This window comes from Pyrus communis, chromosome 8 (genome assembly GCF_963583255.1).
Source record: "Pyrus communis chromosome 8, drPyrComm1.1, whole genome shotgun sequence".
Taxonomy (NCBI): Eukaryota; Viridiplantae; Streptophyta; class Magnoliopsida; order Rosales; family Rosaceae; genus Pyrus; species Pyrus communis.
In genome coordinates, this window is record NC_084810.1 from 8,656,082 (window position 1) to 8,668,189 (window position 12,108).

Genomic DNA, 12,108 nt, shown 5'->3' on the forward strand with positions numbered 1-12,108 from the left:
TTTAAAAACCCCACGCCCATTTCGTGGTACTTTCTCAATTCCCTCTCTATAAAATCTCAACCAATTCCTCACAAAGCACCATCAATCTCAAGTTTGATAGCAGAGTGGCAAACCCTACCAATTTTGCAGCATTTCTCGATGGCTACGCTTCAATCTTCTTTGTGTTCTTCTTCTCGTTTTTCTTCAGCTACGTTTAGAAACACAAGAGCCGCTCTTCACACACCAAAATTCCAAAAATCATCCTCTCTCTCAGTTCCTAGACAGCTCCTTGTGAATGAATTAAATCTAGCAGCTACTTCAACTGATTTAGAACACAACCCGAAATTCGGAAACAAGAAAAAATCAAATCGTAACGAACCAAATTCGGATTCGAATTTGGTGCAAGAGCTGTACGCAGTAATGGAGATTGTGTCTGACAGAGCAGAAATGCATAAGAACATATGTGCTCAGAGGGACAACTGGAACGCCCTACTTTTGAACTCCGTGAACGGAATGACAGCCACGGCGGCTATCATGGCCGGATTCGCATCAGCGGCAGTATCCGGAGCGTCCATTCTGCCCCTCAAGCTCTCTGCAGGCCTCCTCTACATTTCCATCACCGGGATTCTGCTGGTGATGAACAAAATCCAGCCTTGCCAGCTGGCGGAAGAACAGAGAAACGCTTCGAGGCTGTTCAAACGGCTTCATCAAGAGATCAAGACGACGCTGTTTCTGAAAACTCCGACTTCAAACGATGTGAAACTTGCAATGGAGAAGGTGCTGGCATTGGACAAGGCCTACCCGCTTCCTCTTTTGGGAACCATGATCGAGAAGTTCCCTTCCCACGTGGAGCCCGCTGTGTGGTGGCCGGAGGAGCACGAGACTGAGCATGAGAAGGCGGGCGAGGAGGAGGCAGAGAGGAACGGGTGGGATGAGAAGTTGGAGAAGGAAATGAAGAGCTTGTTGGGTGTGGTGAGAGGAAAAGATGGTGCGGAATACGTGAGGCTCAGCAATGTGGTGCTGAAGGTGAACAAGATTCTCGCAATGTGTGGGCCAATGCTGACCGGGTTTGCGGCGGCTGGGGCGGGGGTTGTAGGGTGTGATGGGTTTGTTGGGTGGTGGGGTGCGGTGCTAGCTGTGGTTTGTGGGGGCTTGGGTTTGGTGGTGAATAGTTTGGAGCACGGCGGGCAGGTGGGGATGGTGTTTGAGATGTATAGGAGTTCTGCTGGGTTTTTTAAGCTGATGGAGGAGACGATTGAGTCGGCGTTGAAGGAAGGGGAGGTTGGGGGGGAGAGGGAGAATGGCGAGGTGTTCGAAGTGAAAGTGGCGCTTCAGCTCGGAAGGAGCATTTCGGAGCTCAGAGATCTGGCGACTTCTGAGTCTTTGGCTTCCAGGTTGAAGCAGGTCAAAGAGGAGTTTGCAAGCAAGCTTTTTTGATTAATTTTGGTTTTGTATATTTAGCTAGAACACAATTGGAAATTGGACAAATTACAGTCTTTCTCCTTTTTGATAAAATACAAGTCTTTATTCAATGAAGAATTATACTTCCAAGATCAATTTATTTAGTACATTAGGAATAGTTCAATTTATTAAAACAAGTCAAATCCCATATTTTAGAATAATTTTATTATAAATAATAATTATCTCTTTAATGTTAAAATTTATTATAAAAAATAAATTTCTTCCTAATTATCTTTTTAATTATTTCTTCTTATTCTTAATTTTTTTTTTAAAGAAAACTAATGAAAAGTCCAAAAAATCTTTAGTTTTAATGAAAAATGACAAATAAAGGTGTAGTGGAAAGTATCAGGGAAAGGGAAAAAAATGTGGTTTTTCGTTAAAAGTGAACAATACCGGGAGTGTTTCGTTAAAATTTCCATTTTTTTTTGTTGTTATTTCTTGTTCTTACTATTGCTTTAAACTCTATTTATAGATTTTATTTTTGATTTTTATAATCAACTTATATCATAGATAATTGTATTTATCTTCCTATATGATAGTTCTGTTTTATAATCAACCTGTCTCGAAAAAAAAAAAAAAAAAAAAAAAAAAAAAAAAAGGCAAAATGGTCCTTGTGTTTTACTCTATCGGCCAATTTAGTTCCTGTGTTTTTAATTTGGCCAAATTGGTCATTGTGCTTACATCTATTAGCCAATTTAAAACAATCCGTTAAATAATGTGTCTTGCTTATACAGGTAGATTATAAAATTAAAGAAACACCTATAAATGGGATGTTTTTGTACCTTTTAGTTAAGCTTTATATCTTACTTAAAAGGTATAAATAATGCATATATATATGTTACTTAAGTTACAGTCATATGTTATGCATGAAATTAAAAGATTTTTGTTTATCTCTAATATTTAAAAGATATATATGTAATGAGTATAAAAGAAATAAAAGTGGAGAAAAGACAGCAGTGGACATAACCTAATAACCATGTTGATTTTTTGGATTGATCTAAAGCCCCCATTTGCAAATGCTAAATCAAAATTTTGCAACGGGTTACGTTATATGCATTTATTTAATATATTCATCATTTAACGTTCAGATACGAGATATGATATTCTTCCTTTTTAATTGCATATTTAACCTTTAGATGGCGAAGGAAGGAGCTAAATTACTCGGCCACAAATAAACTTAGGTTCAAATTCAAATATTGAAAAGTCTCACCTGCCGAGTAATACATAACATCATACTGTAAAATACAGGACTGCAACATTTACATACTATTAGTTCTGCAAAAATCCTCAAAATTTAAGGGCGCCCTGTTTAAATAACTCGAAATTTCGTTGCGGAAATCGCTGCCATAACATGAAGGTTACATGCTCGGGGTCAAAGAGTTAAAAAGTTTCCGCTTAGCAGACTGACGGACTGCACATCTCTTAAAACGTTTTTCTTTTTGCGATAAAAAAGGAGTCGGTCACCTACATCTTTCGGCAACGCTGGGTTCAGATTCTGACTTCTGTGCGTTCGTTTAACAAGTGTTCCTTCACTGACTGAATAGGCACCTGCAAGGATTATAATCAGAGTATTAACAATGATAATCAGCACCTAGATGCTAACAAGTCATATAAAATGTTCAAAAGCTATACCTCCTTCCGATGGAAAATGCCGGCAGCTAGGGCAGCCGTGCATTTGTTTTCCTGAACACCTCGGAGAAGTGTTCAGCAGAACCAGCACCGCTACTAGCAATCACAGGAATGTTCACAGCGTCTGAGATCAGCTTTATTATATCTATATCAAATCCCTTCTTTTGACCTGAAAGCATCGAAGACTCGACATAAGCATGAAAATCCAACAAAAACAACAAACTAGTTTGAGAATGAAGTAAAAGAAAATTGTAAATGACAGCAATGCCTTCCAGAACAAAACATATAGTTTCTAACATTTGGGAAGTTTGAGAAACTAAAACTAAGTTTTGAGGAATTAACTTGTAACAGAAAAAGTTTTGAGGAAAGCAATAGTAATCTTTACCATCACAATCAATGCAGTTTAGCAGTATTTCTCCAGCTCCAAGCTCCTCAACTGGTTTTGCAAGCTCATACGCTCCAATTGGTCAGCCTTCTCGGCCACCGCTAACCTGTAGAACAAACAACAGATATTTTCAAGATATAATCAGGAAAATCTTGTTATAAGGATCTCTAATTGTTGCATCTGACAACCAAGTTCATCCTCTCGTCCTGCCAATTATATATTTAACATACAATTGAAGCACAGAAATGTCTCACGGTGTATCATAATACAAGTTAAATTGGAATAATGAACAATTCAATGGAGCACAAACAAATAAAGCCATGTGTGCGCGGGAAAAATAAATGACATAAGTTACTCTAAGTTCCTTTCTCCCTTGGGAAGCACTTAAAATTCTACCCACGACTATCTTAAATCAACAATATATACTCCTAATCATGTCTTTAGAGCTGATAATTAATGCCAGACTACGCATATTTTGAAGGAAATTCCCAGACATGGAGGTTCAGGGGATTAATTAAATGAAGCAATTCCATGTAATATGCATGCTTCAGAAATGTATCATGTTTTAACTTTGAATGGTACTACATAGGTAAAGAAAGCAAAGGAAAAGAATACTTACTGTGCACTGGTACCATACAAATTCTTCTCCATTTGGACCTGAAATTAACATTAAGAGAATTTATTTCTTTACAACTTTCCTAGATATTTTAACACATGGTTTTACTCTACAAAACATGAAGATCAACGGCATATCCAAGTAGGAGAAACGAGGAAAGAAAGATTTGAATTTACGGCCCCTTACCTGGGTTTGCTAGCCTTATAGTCTTGAACTCTACATCTTTTGGATTTTTAACATACACTCTGCAAGGATCAATGCTCACGACCACAGCCTGCATCATATAAAAACATCGATCCATGCTTTCTGCAAGACTAAGACATAATGGCAGACATAATTACAACCGTCTAGGTGACCAGACATAATTACAACCATCTAGGTGACCATGACTAATTAGTCGGTCAAGACTCCATACAGAAAGTCTTCACTGTCAATAAATTCAGAACATGTAAAAGCAGAAAGAACAAAATGAGATGAGCTTCTTTATCAACTCTTGTTTCCTAAGTTACGGTCCTACAAGAACCATAATGAATTCTCGGAGGGTTAAAAAAATGCTTCAAAAACGGACGCTGGGACAATTCCAGCTAAGGAAAATGATAAATTTGGGGGAGGGACTCGCACTTTGCATTGCTGTTATTAATTGGAATATAACAAAATGTGTACTGAGACTTCTTATACTATGTCAAATTGTGCAGATTAACTCAAAAGAAGCATGGATGCATCTACTGGACAACATATTACCTGATTTCCATGAACTCTAGATATCTGCTCCAAGCTACTTTTTCCACTTTTTACCTGAAAAGTCAGTTGAACAACCATTAGAGAGGCATACATAGATGTGGATTGTACAGACGTGAATTTGAAACAGCGAAAGTTATTGCATACTCCAGTTCTCAAATGTTCTTCTGCAGCATAAACTGCATCGCTTCCAATAGAAATCTTATCAGCCCCATATCTGAAATATTCCGAAGCAACTTCTAAACTAGAATAGTGCCTGAAAAATAAAAAGGTGAACCTATAATCCATGTCCATAGACTCCATACTGATTCATTTAATTGGCATATATAATTTGAGTTGAAGCTATTGGATTGAGTTTCTCCAGAAAAAAACATATGCAGGAAAGAAAGATGAAATGTGCAAGAAAAGACAATTATTGGTCCATCAAAATTTTACACCGAAGCTTATACCTGCCATTTGCAACTGTAAAATCTCTGATGCCACCTCCGACTGTTAATGGTACAAAAACATTTTCTGATGTATATCTCAATACCTACAAAGCATGAAAGCAAATAAGAATTAGGAAATTAATTAACATGTAACAAGCCAGCTTTAAAATCGGAGAACTCTCAATTGTGTCACAACTGAAAGATTCAAGTCAAACATTAACGGATTTTCTATCGCAAACCTATAACATGGGCAAGTCGCCCAGAGGGAAGTCTCGAAAACCAGTAATATTTAGAAAGCTGACCTGAAAATTTCAAAACCAAGACTTCAGCAGATTACTATGGCTCTTTGATAATATATAAGCAGTGAATTGTGTTCAAACTTAAGGAGGCATACCTCATCAGCCCCATCTTTGTAATATTGTCAAGCAAGCTCCACAGGCTTACCAAGTTCTCTCACCTATTAAAGTTTCTGATTAGCAGACATAAAAGCAATATAACGAAAATAATTTGAACCATATCAAGAATATGAAAAGATATCAAGTAAGATCTTGAACAGTCATGATAGAACAAGAACCCCAATGAATAGAAAAAGTAACCCTTTTCTTTTTAACTAATAGCAATATTCCGTCAAACCAAAGATACGCTTTCTTCGGGTGCTGCTTCTGATCCTTTTTAAAGCAGGTCACGTACTCAAATAGGGAAAAAAGGGTATCAACTATCAAACCAGAAGTGCTTGAAACAAGCAAAGAATCTACAGTAAGATCCATAAGTGGGGCTTATTGAACTAGATCTTATAAATTTTGACTGAGATAAATTATTATTCACTCATGGGATTTATAAAATCTTTTGTAAACATGACAATTTGTATCCAGAAACACGGTACAAAAATCACCAAAAATGTATAAGGAAAGTGTCAAGAATTGTTGCAATACCTCATTCTCTTTTGTTTGCTCTCTTACATCATATTGGTCACCTTTGGTTACAACAAGATCTCCCCTGTCATTCGTCCTCACATCAAGACAAGCAATCACCTAAGCAATACAATTTAGGGACAACCTTCACAGTCAGCATATGACAGACAACGAGCTAAGTGATAATCCGAGTCCGACATATGATATTGTAAGTTGGAATACAATATTAAAATTGAATCCCCTTCCCCCACACACATCACCAACCCCCACCGCCCCACCCCCCCCCCCCCCCTCTCTCTTTCCGGAGCCCCTCTCCCTCCATCACTAAAAAGAGAAACTATAAAATAAGTCAATAAGAATTACCCCCTTAGCAAGTTTCAAAGCCTTCCTTTCGGTGGGCTTCTGTCTTCACAAGAACATCTCAGATTGTTAGATGGTTAAACGTAGTCAACGTATGGACGTATGGGAAGCATATTTCTCATAAGTACAAAGGTTACCTTTTCCAGGTTTTCCTTTGGATACAAAAATCTTCTCAATATCGAAAGACCAACATCTAAACATTCAAATTCAGCTAATATTGATGTCAATAATAGGCCTTCACATCATGAAAATACATCTAAAGCACATTTCATGTATGGATAAAGTGAATTGGAACAAAAGTCTATAAAATAGATCTCAGAATGCCAAAATTACACAGCAAAGGTCAGAATGATCCACCGCCTAACCCTTAAACAGGAACTTGATATCTTCATTCTAGGAAAGAAAATGATAAGTTTTTAAAGTCTACAGAAAATTTCAAGAGTTTAATTTTCATTTCTTTCATTACTTTTGAGAGTTGAGTAAATTTTTCATTTAATTTTGTCTTTGTGAATTTTGGCTAAAATTAAATGTTGTTTGGGGCTTCTAACTAAAAGCCTCTTTGACTTTCAGTTTTCTGCTTCAGTTCCTCGCTATAGGGGTTACGAAAGTCATGTGAGATAAAATCTGCTACCTTTTTACTAAAAGAAACAAGATATGAAACATTCCTACAATTCCTGTACACTTTGGACTACCATTAAAATCTACTAACAGACAGGAGAGAGGAATGATATCTTGCCTCCACTCTTTTCCTGGTGGAATTGAACTGCATGCACATTTCCCCTTCTAATAGACACAATAAAATTGTCTCCATAGTTGCAAGTAGACGAAACCCAGTCTTTGTTTTCATCTGACTGAAAATTGGTACACAGTTATGTCACACCCAGTAAATGTACAAATCAATGTACTCTTAGTAGAAGCATGTATCAGATACATGAAACACAAACTACTTTCTGTAAATAGGAGAATAAGACATACTTGCATGGTTCTGTAAGAATGAACGAAATAGACATGATGGCTTCCAACATCATCCAAAATTAATGAGTCTTTTTCAATCTGCAAAGCATTCCATCCAATGTGTGGAACTCTAAAACCATTTGATGAATCAAAACGCCCAACCACTCCGGGTATCAAGCCAAGACCCTTCACCGAGGCATGTATAACATCAGTTCAACTATAACTAAGTTAAATATATAAAAATACAAGGGCTATAATATTGTTAGATATATTAAATTCACATTAATTTGTTTCTATCACTATCTCCTTAAACCAAGCTCTCTCCCTCACTCGTCGCTAATTATGATAGCACATAACAACTAGAGGCTTTCATTATCACGATAACTCATGACTGGATTCTGCATCCTCAATATTTGCTATGTATGCCAGTATGAAATGCAAAATGTTATCATATCGGAAGAGTGATTTCTATTCTAGGGATTTTAGGTACCATTATATAACTAAATCCATTAACTGGACTTTACAATACATGGAACGAAAAGAATCATTCATGTCAAATGAATCATTTTATACAGCAATTGAAAATCCATCTCTAATACATTGTATCAAATTATTCCAAATCCTTTTCAACACGTGATATTTGTGTTCTTATAGTTAGCCTTATTTAGAAATCCAATGCCTTTTAAATCACTCCATCCAACTAACCATAAGTGAATACTCGACGATGAGATCCATCTAGATGATTAATTATAAAAATTGAAAAACAAAGTGGGTGAAAAATGAGCCATGAAGCACTGACCTGGTCCATTCTCTTCACTGGACTCAAAAAGGAGTTGAAGTCCAAGACAAATGCCTAGAAATGGTCGATCCTTCTCAATATATGAACAGATTGCTTCCGCCATCCTAAAAAAAAAAATTTAAAGGTCTGAAATTTCTCCACCATTTAAAAAGCAACTATTATATGGTTAGTTACAAGTGAGAGATAAACTAACTACCAATCATTGTCACGATGCTTCTTTGATCATGAGTAACTTAATCACATTTCCCGTTCTCCAAACATGCACTTTATCCCTTCTTTGTCACTAATCCATTTAAACGGACTCAACGAACAATTGATCCTAGTAGAATCCGATATAAAAGAAAAGAAACACATACCCATTCTTATTCAGCACATCCATGGCAGCAGCAAAAGCACCCACACCGGGAAAAACTAGGCGTTCGGCATTCAGAATGTCTTCCAGAGTTTGGACCTACATTTCGAACTTCTGTTAAAACATAACTCAATTATTTACTATCCTTTACACGAAACTGATTTCCGATATCTTTCTTTTCTGTTCTAAATTTCTAATAAAATCTGTAACACACAAAATGAATACAATTTACCCAGCATCACAAAAGATATTATTTACAAGTATATTACATTGAAGGCAAATGTAAGCAAATTGTCAGAATTCAGGTAAAGAGAAACCAAGAAAAGATAGACATTTGACCAAAAAGAAGAGAAGAATTACATCTTTGACGTCGAAGCCAAGGTGGCGAATGGCATTCCTCACGCTGCGAACGTTGCCGGCGCCGTAGTCGAGCAGAGTCACCACTGTTTCATTATTCAAACAGACTCAATTATTATTGAAATTAATTAGGATTTATTAAAACACATATTAGAGAGACGGGAGGGAGAAGGAGAGGGAGCACCGGAATCTGCGGCGGCGGAGGCACGGCCGGAGAAGCTTCTGGGACGTCTGAAATTGAGGAGAGTTTTGGGAAGGAATACAGGGGAGGATGAGCGAAACGGTAGCGTCTTGGTGGAAGAGGCGAATGGCGGCGCCTCCATTGCAGATAGTGTTCCCCGCCTGAGTCTGAGTACAAAGTACAAACTGCAGAGTCGAAAGTAGAGTTGGGACCTACAGCTAATGCTATTGCTAATTAGAAAAACTAATAAAAAATAGTTGAAAATTTTAAGTTTTAATGATAAAGATAAAATAAAGAGTAAAGTAAATAATATAAGATTGACTTGCATAAAAATATGATTTTTCATTAAAATGAACAGTATCGCGGATTTTTCATTAAAACTCCCTGCTAATTTGGTAAGAGGAGGAGATGACAGAGTATGTGTCTTAAAAAACACTGCAGCGCACCGTTTTCGTTGAATTCATTATTTGTTTTAGGTTTTTTTTGCCTAAACGGTCATGATATTAATAGTGGTCTATGGATTTGTCAACCATTAAATATTTCAATATTATCATTAAATTGTCATGTAAATGATTACATGACTACTTTTTAGACGGTATTTTTAATAAACCAACCCCTCCACTTAACAAAGGTACTAACTGATTTTTCACGAAATGATCAAAAATGTTTTACGGTGGACAAACTTAGAAGCCACTTCTATTGATTTTCATTGTCAAAGGACTGAAGTAAGCAGTTATGCCAATTCCAAAGGCTATTTTGACTAAAAAGCCATACACACTTTAATATTAGTAGGCCATACTCCATAATGCAACAATATTTGATGGTTTCTTCTCTTTAGTATAGCAAAATTAATACTTTAAGCTATATACTAAGGAAAGACGGAAATGAAAAAACGGATACACAGTAATTAAAAAAAAAAAAAAACTTTATTCATCAAGACAATCCCTCACTTATAAAAATATTTGATGTTATTACAAAATTATTTGTTAATCACTTTTAACCTGAAGCCCTCTTTATTCTCAATGACTTAAAAAGAACCATTTGAAAAAAGATCTCATTTCCTGAAACAAGATGTCCGATCCCTAAGAGACACATATACCAAGTGTGTCCTTGGGGACATGATGAAATTATTCTATCCCTGCCTTATGTAATCATGGAAAGTACAATTCTTTGATTTTGAAGTTTGCAGAAGCAAGCTGTTGAATCTCCTGGGAACTCAGAAGAAACATATCACACAGGACACCTACAAAACAAACCCTATACATTTATTACACCATTGGTTTTTAAACCTTATATTTTCAACATTCTTCACCTTCATGTAATTAGCAAAATCATTGAAAGAACAAATCAACTTTGTTGCTAATTACCAGAAGCAATATGAATCAAGTTTTGTTTACACTCGTGCTGGCTGAAATGGTATTGATTCTGAGCCTTTTGTTCCAAACCCCTCTGAGGAAGTTGGTGATCGTGGGGTTAGATCGATCGAAGCAAGGGCGAGGGCCATTGGTGGCGAAGAGCGTGGGAGGAACCATTCTCGTCTTCTTTAGCTCCACCATATATAGTGTATTCAGTGTTCAGAAACGTTTAACAGAGACAGGCTTTGTCAATCCAACAGATGAGGTTCTTATGGCACATCGTCTCCTAGAAGCATCTCTCATTGGTAAGCCATGTCCATAGTAACCCTTTTCGTTAAAATTTACTTGGGGAAAAACTATGTCAGTAACCTTGTTAGGGTAAAGTTGTAGGAGTTTTCAATTTTGATGATTGCATGTATCTAATTTTTGGGCGATGAATGAAAATCCTTTTCTGTTGGCAATTTTGTAACCAATCTCATGTCATGTTAAGTCTTGTAAAACATAACTCTCCGAAGCAGAAAAAGCTTTGTCGGAAGTGAAGAAAGTTGAGGCTCCATGCACCCTAAATCCAATAGGTGGAGTCACCCAACTCTTATAAACCTTCTGTCCCAGTTAAAAAATACATAGCGTGCCTTAATTATAAGTTCGGTTAGGGTTTTGCAGCAAGGTGCCGAATACAACTCGATCGATGCCAAACACCGGTTTATAGTTACAGGCTAACTTTTGTTCATAATTTATATGTTTTTATTTAGCTATAGTTGTAATTATGCCATTTTTCTCTATTTATACTTGAAATATTTGTCATTGCACAGGGGTTTCCTTATTCCTGGCAATGGTTATAGATAGACTACACTACTATATCAAAGAGCTCCATCTGCTCCGAAAACGCGTCGAAGAAGTGAAGAATCTGAAAAAGGACCAAGAGCACAGGGAAACTACTGCTCCTGCACAAGTGAAGAAAGCCACACAGATGATAGATAAGGCAGCCGAAAGCTGACTTATGAAGAAGAATAACCAAATGAGCTAGCAGAAGCTCCCAATAATGAATTCACTAATTAGTTTACATTAATAGTAGAATTGGTAAATACCAAAGTTTCTCATTAATCCCCAAACAGTAATTCAAATCAACATAGATTGATCATCAGTGACATATTAATGCATACATAGCTTGCTAAATTTTAGATTGCTTCATAGAATAGATGAACTACTAGGGTCTCATGTAAATATAATACATGCAAAGTGCAATTTCTTTTATTGATAACACACAATGTGATAAACTGGGAGCATGCGTAAGTGGGGCTTGAAATTTAATAAATGGGAGTTGGTCGATTTTTATATACAAATGGTACTCAACTATAAAGGTTTAAATTGCTTAGAGAGAGATTCGAACTCGATTGTACCCATATCTGTAGAGTTGGTCGGCTTTGAGTCTACATAAAAACCAGACCCTAATTGCTAAAGTCAAAAGCACAAACACATAATTTTTTTACAAGTTCAATAAAGAAAAATTAGGCGAGATTAGCTTTTCGGCAATAGTCGCGTGCAAGGCACCTACTTTCCCTATAGAGATGAGAACCATTACACCAAAAAAACCCCTCCCATC

General features: G+C 36.6%; 2 protein-coding genes and 1 pseudogene across 2 annotated transcripts; 2 read left to right on the forward strand and 1 right to left on the reverse strand.

Annotated features, from left to right (window-relative positions):
* The first annotated feature begins 138 nt into the window (after positions 1–138).
* LOC137742897 (probable F-box protein At4g22030) lies at positions 139–1,416 on the forward strand. Its single transcript, XM_068482839.1, has one exon. It carries the CDS (start codon positions 139–141, stop codon positions 1,414–1,416), a length of 1,278 nt encoding a protein of 425 aa, XP_068338940.1.
* Positions 1,417–2,636: 1,220 nt separating this feature from the next.
* On the reverse strand, positions 2,637–9,354 carry LOC137742898 (imidazole glycerol phosphate synthase hisHF, chloroplastic-like; annotated as a pseudogene).
* A 1,209-nt stretch (positions 9,355–10,563) lies between these two features.
* LOC137742900 (uncharacterized) lies at positions 10,564–11,502 on the forward strand. Its single transcript, XM_068482840.1, has 2 exons — positions 10,564–10,810; positions 11,318–11,502. The coding sequence occupies exons 1-2, from the start codon at positions 10,564–10,566 to the stop codon at positions 11,500–11,502; spliced, it is 432 nt and encodes a 143-aa protein (XP_068338941.1).
* Positions 11,503–12,108: the final 606 nt, after the last annotated feature.

What these genes read in the sequence shown, in the direction of transcription:
- LOC137742900 (XM_068482840.1), top strand. Translation starts at nt 10,564, where the DNA reads ATGGTATTGATTCTGAGCCTTTTGTTCCAAACCCCTCTGAGGAAGTTG. An exon ending in CCTAGAAGCATCTCTCATTG is followed by an intron (nt 10,811 to 11,317) that starts GTAAGCCATGTC and finishes GTCATTGCACAG; the next exon opens with GGGTTTCCTTATTCCTGGCA.
- LOC137742897 (XM_068482839.1), top strand. Translation starts at nt 139, where the DNA reads ATGGCTACGCTTCAATCTTCTTTGTGTTCTTCTTCTCGTTTTTCTTCA.